Source organism: Cheilinus undulatus, linkage group 12 (assembly GCF_018320785.1).
Source record: "Cheilinus undulatus linkage group 12, ASM1832078v1, whole genome shotgun sequence".
Taxonomy (NCBI): Eukaryota; Metazoa; Chordata; class Actinopteri; order Labriformes; family Labridae; genus Cheilinus; species Cheilinus undulatus.
The window spans coordinates 22,220,543-22,233,049 of record NC_054876.1 but is presented as its reverse complement, the minus strand read 5'-3'; the positions used below and the strand labels follow the sequence as shown (position 1 = coordinate 22,233,049).

General features: G+C 38.9%; 1 protein-coding gene across 1 annotated transcript; it reads right to left on the bottom strand.

Moving 5' to 3' along the window:
• Nucleotides 1-11,829, bottom strand: vdac1 (voltage-dependent anion channel 1). The gene is made up of 9 exons (XM_041802083.1): nucleotides 11,727-11,829; nucleotides 9,347-9,416; nucleotides 7,224-7,273; nucleotides 6,720-6,872; nucleotides 6,523-6,575; nucleotides 4,792-5,019; nucleotides 3,453-3,603; nucleotides 2,794-2,851; nucleotides 1-1,114 (listed from the first exon to the last, which is right to left on the bottom strand). The coding sequence occupies exons 2-9, from the start codon at nucleotides 9,411-9,413 to the stop codon at nucleotides 1,023-1,025; spliced, it is 852 nt and encodes a 283-aa protein (XP_041658017.1). The 5' UTR covers nucleotides 9,414-9,416; nucleotides 11,727-11,829; the 3' UTR covers nucleotides 1-1,022.
• Nucleotides 11,830-12,507: the final 678 nt, after the last annotated feature.

The window sequence follows — 12,507 nt, the reverse complement described above, 5'->3', positions numbered from 1 at the left end:
CTGGTTCAAGATGTTCTTTATTTAATTCAGGGAATGACAATACTGTCAATTACACCAAGCATGATTCCCATAACCAGTTGTGGAAGACTACCATTTCCTGTCCACTGTATTCATGATTTCCCTCGTCCTCCTTTAAAGAAGCTCTGTAACTCTCCTCCAGAGAAGTTTAGCTGTGTGCGCGAAAGGTTTTCATTTTGTTTGCTTAAAACTGACAGATCTTCACCTCCATAAGACTTCACAGGTGGAATAATCTATGTAAGACTGTCAATAAAATAATATCCTTTATGCTATATGTAACAAAAGACATGTTTTACACCATATGCACAGACACAAATAACAAGTGAGACAAAAACACAGAATGCACACATTAGGACTTAGTGTCTCTTAGAGCTACCAACAGCTGCTTACATCAGGGACAACTAAGCCTTTCTGCTGTATAATATGTCAAGACAGACACTAGAGCTCTCAAGTGCAGAGATGTGGAAAGAGGAGTTATATCACCACTGCTACTTTTGAGCCAGGAGTGCTTCATGATGCAGTGTAACAGCACCATCTGGTGGTGTAACTACTTAACTGTATGTTGAATGTGTCAAGTCCTCTGTGAATTCTGGGCTGATCTTATTTGATTTTCCCTTTTTTCTGCATTGGAAAGCAGAAAAATTAAAGCATCATGTAAGAATGTAGTGAAACAACAAAGAGTGAGGCCAACATCAACGGAATCAGCGCTACCTTTCCCGTATAAGCTACACAATATACAATTAGACTTTCCATTGCAGTTTTGTTCCAAACATTGGCTCTGTATTCTGAAAAAATAATGTTCCCTTTGAGTGGTCCTTAAAAAGTGGAATACATCATTGCAAGAATAATTTGACCTTTAAGTTGTCTTGCTTCCAGCTGTGGCATTTCTAGGGGAAACAAGGTTTTGTGAGGGCTTACTAATCAGTTAAGGATTTTTTTTCTTTTTTTTGGTGGGAATGCATGTGTGCTGGGAGGAAAAGAAGGGCTTGTGCCTCATCTCTCTCCTATGCCTGGAATTCAAGGCCGAGACCGAGCTTGTGGCCACCTGCGTTGATGTTCTTGCCATCAAGAAGAGCAGAAAGGGTCAGCTTGATGCCTGTAGAAACAAAGAAACCCAGTGAAGTCATGCACATTTTACCAATCCTGCAAATAGACGTAAAGTTTTGAAGTTACCAGGCCTTTTACTGAGCCACTCTTCAGACAGATCCTTCATAAATTGCCCCTATTAATTCTGACTACTATTATGTTTAGAGTTTAGCTCCAAGTGCAAGTTAATCCGAAGAAAAATGCATCCTCCAGTAGTCCCATAATTTCATTGCAATATCTGGTTCACAGTGTTTCATGGAAGATTTACTGTTGTCTTTACCACTGTTGGTCTCTTGAATCATTTTAGCACTTATTAGCTTTAAAATCTAGGATACAAGAAGCATCAGCATATAAGATGCAGCCTGTTGCAGGGTCTCCCTGATGTATAAAAGAGGTCCACACTACTTTTCTGCATTAAGATTTTCATTATCTTTAGCAAAGTTGAAAAGTACAGTGTACTATTTTAATACATTTGTTTCACTGTGTGGAGTTTAGAATCCTGCAAACAGCTGAAGCTCTCAACTTTACTGTAAAATTGATAGTTGTGAAGTATGGATGCATGACCTGGGACCAGAATACCTAAAGTCATGCTGCCCCCCTCTGCTGGTCATTTGTCTTTAATTGAGGAGTCATTTCATTATTTCTACTTCTCCACAAGGTTTATTGATTTGATTTACACAATACATACAGAATATATGACTTTAAATCTTTGAAGACTCTCTTCATACATATATCACATCAGTGAAACAGCTATGTAAGTTAAAAATGTGACAACAAAGAAAAGAATGTCAGACGGATTTCTTATTGTAGAATGCAAATTAATGTTTTTGCAGCACTTTGAGAAAAGACTGAGGAAAAAAGCCTTGGTCTGGTACCGATGGAAGGTCTCATTTTTACTCAAGTGTCCTAAATGTGGCAATAATCACTGTCTTCAAGTACCTAGTAACACGTTTTGCACTGCAGTCAAAACTACACAGCAGAACAGCAAACATCTAGCTTTAAAAGAATTAACACTTATAATTTTCTTTAATTTGGATTTTGATGCAGAGACATATCATTGATCACTTTATTGTTTCAGCTCACTAGAATTAGATTTTATAAATTTTAAAGGTCTATTTCCAAAAGTCTGTGTGAGCTTTGAATCCTCCCAGTAAAAGCTCACTAATATAGAATATAAGGAAGGTGTTAAACTGTCCAGGTAAAACACGATTTATGTTGCTCTGTATAGTAGTTGTTGCTGATAATTTAAAACCCTATAGTCTTAAACTGAGGACTTTTTAATACTTTCTATAAGCTTTGATTTTCATTAAATTGATTATCAACTTTGATTACTCTTTAAGACCCTGCAAACATCCTGTTTTAACAGTATACCACTTTTTCTTTCAATCTTGAATTATGGCCAAATGAGTGACAAAAACACTAAGAGGGGATGCCTGGTTTGAGTCTCTATTTGTTCATTCCCTAAATGAAGCAGCTGCTTGCATTACACAAGAAACTGGGGGTATCCTGCATCAAATAAGGTAGGTTGTATCATAGAAAATACATTTTTCAGCTTCTATACTGGTATATTGGTCGCACCAGTGTATCAGAAATCAGAATTACAAATACTTATATTGAAATACTTAAATATTAAATAAAAAGGTGTCTTATGCACCAAACATTATAGTAATGTATAGCAACTGAACTCACCTGGTTTAAGAGTCTGAGTGTAGCCCAGGCCCACAAGGCTGGAGTTGTTCACCTTGGCCTATGCGGGGAAACACAGAAGAAATTCATAGTGAGAAAAAGAAGAATAGGGACATTCTTAATTTGATTTTAAGAGACATTATCAAAACACATATATATTTATCTTTACAACCAACCATTCATATTAAATGACACTGCTTCAAGTGGGTTTAAAGGACTAATGTGACTGACTAAATGAGCCCAGTCCAGCAGTAGACATTTGGTCATTCTGCCTTGGCTGACCCTGCTCGCATGCCAAACTGAATGAGATGTTTTCATGGACATAGATCCATTCTTTTAGGTTGGTCAGCTTGGTCATGCAGAAGGAAGCTGTGACCTAGATTTGAAAAAGGCAACCTCTTGACTAGCTGCGATGAGTCATTATTTTCTATCATAGAAAATAATTTCTCCATCAAGCACTTCCTAATGAAAGAAATATGACAAAAACAGTCTACAGTATGACGTCTCTTAGCTGTATGACACCACCCTCTAAGCTTAGGCTCTTAATTATGAGCAACAGGAAAAGAAGGTTACAGGAATCCCTTGTAGGCATACACTGCCATTATAAAAGATCAGACTACACTACTGGCACTCCTACTTTTAAAGGTTCAAACACTACTCACAGAGAAAGATGCATCAGGATCAATCTGATACTTTGCAGCGATGCCAAAGCGAGTGTTGCTGTTTCCAGCCGTCCAGGCGAGGTTTACAGCTGTCTCCAGCTGGTCATTCACCTTCTGGTAGATGGAGCCGCCAAACTCTGTTCCATCATTTCTGAAGAAAAAAAAGAGAATATAAATTAACCTTAAAAGCAGCTATAATTCATTATCCTCAATGTGATATATTCCCCTCTAATGATTTTCTATTTTCCAAACACCTTACTCAGTATGCTGTGTGGCACTAAGATAAAGCCATCATTAAACTTTGTCTGACCTCACACAAACACTTCAGCTGTAAACTGAAGCTGACAGGCTCACTGAGAGGTACAGCAGGAAAATAAGACCAGTCTCCCTTCCAGTCTGACACTATCTCACTCAGCCTTTCACTGAGGTCTTCATGTCTGGCAACAACTCACCTCAACTCACTTGTAATATAGTAAATCCAATCACCTGGCTGTAAAAATAACTGCCAAGCACCTGGGTGTCTGGCAGGATGCCAAATGGGCAACAAGTTAGTCAGCCAGACCAGGACAAGAAAATTGAAGACTGGTTTAATCAAGGTCAGACGTCTGGACTCACTTGAGCTGTTCAGGAAAGCCTGCCCCTGAAACCTTTCTGAGTCAGTTATTCACACGTCCCTCACAGCTTGTGGCTTTCCTTGGCAGACTGAAGGAGGGGCGTCTCGGGGGGGAAAGTCATGACGTAAAAAAGACACTGATGATGCAACAGAGTCTAGCAATATGATGGTTTCACCTTTAAATAATGCAACATGTAACTAGCAAATTCAAAGTTCTGACAAACAAGTGGAAAATAACATCATGGTAAGGAGTATAAATTAGATGTAAGAAGACTGCACCCATTATGCACTGGTCTGGTGAGATGAACACCATCAGCTGTTTGGTTCTGTGAAATATCCAGAATATTCTCTACTGTGTTCACATACCATCTAAGACTTTACTGGGGGCTGTCAGGAAAAATTCCAGGTAAAGTTGGAGTGTAAAATTATTGTCTGTTAACATTGATCTACGCAGGAGTATGCAGGTATTTCTTTCATGTGTAATGAAAGTTTTATTGAAAGAACAAAGCCTGGGGCATGCTGCTAAATTTTACAGGAACCTCAAAGTTGGAGTGTTTAATACAAGCTCAGTATCAAACTGAAAAAACATGCTTCTGAAATAGGTTTATGGTAATGCATCAGGTTACTATTGGTATCTTGGTAGACAGTACATCTCATAGACGTTTCACTTTAAACTTCATCTTACTGCTATATTTAAAGAGCCTTGGTTGTTGTATGTAACCTTACACATTCGTATGGAGCTGGAACTCGTCAGTCTTGTATCCAACAGCGAAGTTGCTCTGTGTGATCTTGTTCCTGCCAGCCTCAAAGGTCATCTGGTAGCCAGCCAGCCAGCCCTCATAGCCCACCACTGCTGCTCCATGAATGGCGGTACCGTTGATGTCGTAGTTAACGTCACAGCCGAGGTTGATGTGGTCACACTTGTAGGCTGTCTTGATCTTTCCGCTCTTCTTGCTGGCGGGATTTCGAATGGAAGAAGCAAGTTAATAATCAAACCTCATGCTGCTGCGGAGACATAGAAGGATGCAACGACAGACAGTATTCTTTCATCAGGTTTTCAGTCATTTTAAGAACCGGTATGTAAAGACAAAGGTGTCTCAAGTCAGGATTAGGCTTCAGGAGTTTTGAGTTCATCTGTACCTGATTAGACCTTCCTGACAGTCATATGTCCTTTAGATCCTAACCTAAAATTCAGAGAGAATTTACACCTCCATCCTGAATGCAGCATGGCAGCTCTGTTAACTAAGCTAGCCACAGTTCACTGATTTGTCTATAAAGTCAGACTCATGTTACTTAATTGTATTCCTGCTATATACACAGCCTACATGTCTGCATGTTTAATAAATCCAATGTGCTGTCCAAAAAGAGAGCTGCAGTCAAACAAGGCCATTGGACAGTTTTTGCAATTTCAGAGAAACAGCTGATTAAAGTCAGCAAGGAAGGATTTGTTTCTTTATATTCTATTTTTCCGCATCTTTTTTACCTTTAATCTATAGATTTAAAAAAGCCTTTGTAAGGCGCTCATTGAAATATTTGAAAATCAAAGTTTAAAACTCTAGAATGTTACTGATGGACAGCCCAAGACTTTCTTACTTGCTACAACTTACACAATTGTAAAACTGACTATAATGACATATATGTCGCCATTGGCTACACAAATTATTTTTCTTTATATGGTAAATCCACCAAAAAATGTTAACCCCCCAAAATATCATCTTAATGAATTTGAGCAGGAAAAAAGACTCACAGTAAAGTTAAAAAAATGCTTAACATTATTAGTATAATAAAACTGATAACGTTATAAAACTGACCAAAAAACACACCTATTTTGATATACGTCCCTTGAAAATCTCTATTAATTAGTCAAATTTACCACAGGATTTTTTACCAACCAATGGCATTTGTCAAGAAAATACTCTTATTGGTCCTTTGTTTTAACATAGACATCACTTTACACCCCCAACGGCTGTTTGTTTAAATATGGTTCCTCCATTTTTCACACTCAAATTGTAGTAATTTTAGAAATCCTACACAAACAAATTCTTTCATGACATTCACCACTACAATTTACCCTTATAATGTGTGAGTTTCATGAACTTATTATGTTTATTTATGATGTTAGTGTCATTTGTTTGGGACCAAATGACACTTAAAACTGCATTTTTCGAGTTCTGGGTGAAACAGGAGGTTTGAGACACTCTGGGCCATTGCTGATTTGTTGGATGGTGTGGTGTTACCATGACGCTGCCTGATCTTCACTGATTGGCTGAGAAAAATCATACTGGTTCTACTGTATCACAGAGAGTTGGGGGAGGCCACAAAGAAAGTAAACTAAAGTGACCATACATTTTTCCTTGTCCCATAAAGGGTTAAATATGAACCATTCCTAATCAATTTGAAAATATTTTCAAACAGAACGTTAGAGACAGTTCAGAGTTCTCATTTTGCTGATCTTACCCAGTGTTTGGTGAGAAAGAGGAATCAAATGTCAGCTTCAGCCCCTTAGCCAACTGTGGAGAAGGTAAAAATTAAATAAATTAGCTAATATTTTGTATAAAATCCCAATCAATTTTATAACAAAGGGTAATTAATACACTACATGAATGACTTCAGAAAAGAAAATATGTTCAATAAATTCTTGAAAACAAACAAACCTGGTCTTCAAGAGTAATCTCTGTCCCCAGGGTGTTGTCGGTGTTCCACTTCTCTGTGAAGGTCAGTCCATGCTCCGCCCACTTGTATTTGGTCTCCAAGGAACCTGCGACTTTGCTGGTCTCAGTGTTGGCAGAGCCTGTGCTGGTGAACTCCTGCAGATGGTAGTAAAGGTAACAGATTGACTATCTTTAAACAATCATAGAAACTAACAGATAATCCTACTTTTTTAAATTACTTTTCTAAGACACTGACAGGACAGGAGAGATTTTAAAGTAAATATGAAGAAAATGTACAAAATGTTATTATTTGGGTATATCTTCTTGAACAAAATGTACGAGAGTAATATCTGAGTCAAGAGACACACTAGAGGTGTCCCGGTTAAGTTCAGTAGATCAAATGACCTGCATCTTATCTGTCAGTGAGGAGCCGCTTAAGCTCTGATAGGATGGCTGCAGACTGAAGCAGCACTCTTGATAAACTGATAATGACTTGTGAAGACTTACCAATCCATTCTCAGACTTTGTTTTCAAGTCCAGCTTGATGAGCCCAAAGCCTGAAACAGAAAACAGTAAAAAAGGATCAAAACGACATCAGGGTGTAGTATGCATGACATCACTGATGTGAGACAGACCTCTTAAAACAGAAGCACTGGAAAGCTCTAAATACATTAATACTAAGAAGTAAAAGTCTATTTTTACTCTAAAATTCCTTTGAAAATCCTTCTATTTCATTCTGAATATAACTTTAGAAATCCATCCACATTTGATACTTCAGAATACATTAAATCAAGTTATTGATCAGTGCCTGTAAGCCCTCCATTAATCAGCCTCTGGAGTACATTTAATCCCACTGACTGAACCTTTGTATTGATCTGTTGTAGGCTCAGTGAGAACATCACAGCTGTCAGTTATCAAACACTGACAGAAGGCTGGTTTTGAAGCTTGTGGCCAGGCATTCGGACCTACCAGTTACAGGTAAAACGATTCACCCAACCACACTTCACATGCAAGGGGCTAGGAGGAGCTACAGAATTCAATTTGTTTCTTAGCCTTGCTAGCTATTTCTTCAGTAAAACGTAAACTAATCCATCCATCACTGTGTATCTTCATCTTAAGAAGCAGTTCACACTTTAAAAAAAAAAAAAATAGCTATCAATTTTGGGGCAGATCTCAGTTTTCTTGGACAGCAATGGTCTTCAGATGTTCAACATGTAGCCACACTTAGCCTGCAGAGAAGCCCACAGTGCTGAATTCAAGCCACTGTCAGACTGGATGTGATTCATCCTTTATGGAAAATGTGAATCACTCTGCTGCAGCAGCGAGGAATTCCCTCGATATAAAGTGGACATCATTTAGTAACCTTTTTTTAGCACAGCTGTGATGGTACAAGCAAATCACAGCCCAATAACAGCTACTATAGCTGCAGATTCAGCTTAGCCTTTATATCATACCTGTTCAACATGGGATATGCCCAATATGCCTCGTCTGTAACATAAAATACAACCAGGAATAAGGGTGGGGCAAAGCAGTTCCAGCCCTCAGCCAGCATCAGAGAAATTGGGCTTTTCCATTACATTGAGCAGTTTGGCTCTACTTGGTCTGACTTGACATAGCAGCCCAGCATGACAGGGGATCTGCTTTTCCACCACAACCGAGCTATCCTTCTGAGGGCATTTTCCTCATTGATCTCATCCGCTGCACCTGCTGAAAGTCTCTTGCAATTCCACTACTGGGGTAATGTTTCTTTCTTTCAAAGTTGTAATCCTGGCGCTGCGCCTGGTCCATCCTGCTTTCACTCATTAGTGTTAGAACTTGGGCTGTGTGCGACTACAGAGCCGTAGTATGAGCAAATAAATCTCAAGTTTTAGTTGTTAGTTGTAAACGTTTCAGTCCCACAGTGAATGCTGAGTCTACACCACTGTTAAAGAGTTGGATGCATTCAGTTCGAGCAGAAGCAGGGATACAGAACTTAAAGACATGCCAACACTGCCGCACAAATGTGCAGGAAGGTACAGGAATTTTGGTTGACTGACGCTCAAGTCACTCTCCTGGCTGTTTCATTCACTAGTTGGCAAATGAGCTTAATAAAGTGCCTTTATCGTCTCAGAAAAATACAAACATTAACTTGAGTGTCTGTTGCAGGAACATCATGTGAACTTCACATCACTGCAGAAAAACTAACTCCAAAAACTAATGTTAATAATAATTTTTTTAAAAGTTTTTAACTTTTGCTTTAGTGTAATACAAAAGCGTGTACATAATCCTGCCTCTACATATAAGACAGAGGCTGACACTAGACTTACTTGTTGTTGCAAATAAATTCAGATGCAGTTTGTCCAAAACTGAGATTCTATTGCAACACTTTTGCTTTTACACAACAGCGTAATGTTGGTGTTCCGGTGTATGACTGGAAGCCCAAGAGGCATGACATGTTGACAAATAGCAAGCGACCATGTGTACACAGTGTCCCCCAGCCCTGCTGGCTCATCTGTTAAACAGAAAACCTGTATGCTGTCTGTTGCTACCTCCCAATTTGCTTCACCATTATAGTTAATCAACACAAATACATCTTTGGAATGATGATATATGTTGAAAGAAGTGACTTTGGTTGATTATTTCTTGCTTACCATATCCCTTGGTGAAAACATCCTTGGCAGACTTTCCAAGGTCAACGTAGGTGGGAGGTACAGCCATTATCTGCACAGAGAAAGAGGATGTTCAAGGCCATGGCTAAGAACAAGACAGAAGACAAAAAATACACACGCCCTCTGCAAAATAAGATCCCTGCTGTCTTCTCTGTTTCACAGCTTGGTGACAGTCACACACAGTGTTAACACGGCAAAGAAAGACAGGATGAGCACTCTGTATCAGGAGAGCGCACTGACGGACGAGATGTGATGTGTTAGGTGAGAAATCAGAGCTGCTGAGTGTGCAAGGCAACAGACACTGGAGGTCACTGATGGAGATGAAAGGTACAAATCTTATGAAGTTGTTGTCTTGTAAGAGCTAAGAAAAGGTACAGTGTTAGCAGCACAGTGGCCAGCTGGTCATATTTTGGAATCAGCTGTTGACTTCCAGATGGAGAAGTTTGAATTAAAGTCTTCATAAAATCCTCTTTACAAGTAATCTTGGTCCTTTTCCTGTATTTTAATTGCACTTTTAGCAATTAAAAGTTCAGAAAGAGTACAAGAAATGCTTGAGTGGAACAAGATGACAAGTTTAGAAAGAACAATGAAGGCCACAGACTGACGCACAAAGCAGTCTGTTTGCTAACCCTGTGTGTGAATATGAGTGTGCCTCTTTGTCCATTATATTCCTGAACAGCCTGTTGTGCAAGACATGTCTACTTCATCATTAGAATAAGTAAATATAGGTTTCCATTTTCAAAAAGCACAATAGTTATGAGGAAACCCTTGTTTCACAAGCTAATTGATAACATACACATGGATATTGACAGTAGATAGACTGCGAATTTTCACAGGCTTATTGCGATTTTAGGGCAAACATTTTCAATCTAAACTTATCAACCCTTTTTAAATTTTTTTGTAAAGCCATCTTTTTTTCAATTATTTTCAGAAAATTATATTAATGAATAGCCACATATTAATTCAATATAATGTTAGGGCATTGGAGTTAAAGAAGTAAGGGAACAAGGGTTTGACTACCAGAGATCAAATCAAAACATTAGATTATCTTCCATTTGTACCATACAGAGACAATACTCATGTCACACTAATTCCTTTAAACGTGTTCAATCAAGTTTATTGGCAACCCAAGCTTTCTTAAAAAACCCCACCCTTTCAATCCAATAATATTTATGAGTAACACAACTACTTAAACGCATTCCTTTACACATGGGGCCCTGTCCTGTGTGTTTTTCTGCACCCAGCATGTAATCCACAATTGTAAGCATCCAAAAATAGGTTTAAAATCAGCTCATGCACAACTGATGTTTGAATGGTGTTCCAGGACATATGTCTAGCTAATTCCCTCCTAAATCATTTAAGATACCCTCCCCCACAAATCCCTCTCAAGACAATCAATATGGATGACCCATTGTTATAGGAAAACACTTGGACAGGAAGTAGAGGTCTAATGTCAAACATCTGTCTCCAGTGACTGTAAACACGTACACAAATAGCATGTTCATTAAGGCAGTCACCCTGTGCTAACACACATGCACAGGCTGCCAAAACACCCCACTCAACCTGAGTAGCTTTCTGGCTTTCATACACAGCTATAGATAGAAATATCAGAGGATGTAAGCACGTGAAGCTAGTAGTAACACAGTCAACACATAATGACATGCAAAATGTTAACAATTATATGTCTTCACATTTAAAATCAAAGAAAGATATATCTTATTAAAGGGGTTTAAATAAATAACTGCGTATTGAAACGTCAACTTTTTAACTTTGCAGCAAAGTTTTGGTTCGACTGCTGCTCTTTTACGCATCGTTATCCGAGGTTTAATAATTTGAATTTAATTAAACATAAAACTGATATAAAATGCATCCCCTCAAAGAGAATAAAGCAGTGACTGCTTGACTCAAAGGCTTACGAGGGCAGTGGAGGCATCATCTCCATGCCCTCGCCTGCTAACAGATTAGCAATAGCTAGCTATCAAGGTGGACAGCGGGCAGAGTCCGCCTGTGAGGACAGGTTAACAGAGAGGAGGTCGTATAATTTCAACAGGGCACAGCTGTTGGCTAGCTAAGCTTCTTTATAACTGGCTACCGGAGGAATTGCTGACCACTAACCCCTGCACTGTCAAATGACCGCACCGCAAGGCATTAGCTAACATGCTAACAGCTCGTACAACCATCAGGCCTAGCATCTCTGCTACACGTCGATCTGCATCCTACTCCGGTTAAAAATGGACTGATGAGACTGACAACGGCGGGATCCGGAGGTCAGATTCTGACGACTAATAGTATTAAAGAGATGAGATGTGCAGGGAAGACATAATGAGCTGTGCAGCAATATAGGGACAGATACATCACGTACCTCTCTGTGTTCCAGTCCTGACCGAGAAGGGGCTTGTCAACTGCACAAAGGGAGGAGAGAAGAGGGAGGTGGTGCGGCGTCACGTACGCAGGGAGTTACGCAGGCTCCTCTCAACGTCAAAGATGCAACAGTTAATCGAAGAGCAAGATGGTTCACTTTGTGATTTGATATCCTGATTCACTGATTGTCCTGATTTTATGTTCAATAAAATTTTGAAAAAAAGCAAGATGGTTCACTGCCTGTTTGTACCATAGTTTCGACATGCAGAGGGAGGGCATCCTACTGCTCCATATATTATTTTTGACATGAATGTTAGCCAGTCTTATCAAAGCAACAAAAAACGACTTTCATCTTTAAATTATTTTTTGGCAATGTCAAAAAGGGGGGGGGGGGGGGTAAAAATGAATTAAGTGATGTAAAAGTGTGCCAAAAGCAGCAAAATTGGTTGAAACTTGCAACAAGAAGTTGCAAAAAAGGGTGAAAAGTGGCAAAATGGGTTCAAAATAGCAAAAAGAAGTTGGGGGAAAAGTGTGAAGAATGGTTAATAGCAGCAAAATACTGTGAAAAAAGGCAAAAAATGTTAAATGTTTTAAAGAGTAGCAAATAAGGGTGAAACTGACAAATATAGGCTTAGAAGTTGCAAAGAATTATTAAAAGCGCCAAAAATGTGTTAAAAGTAGAAAAAGTAGGCCAGGGAGCAGCAAAACAGGTTGAAATTGGCAAAGACAAGTTGCAGAATAGGGTGTAATGTGGCAAAAAAGGATCAGAGGTAGTAAAAAAA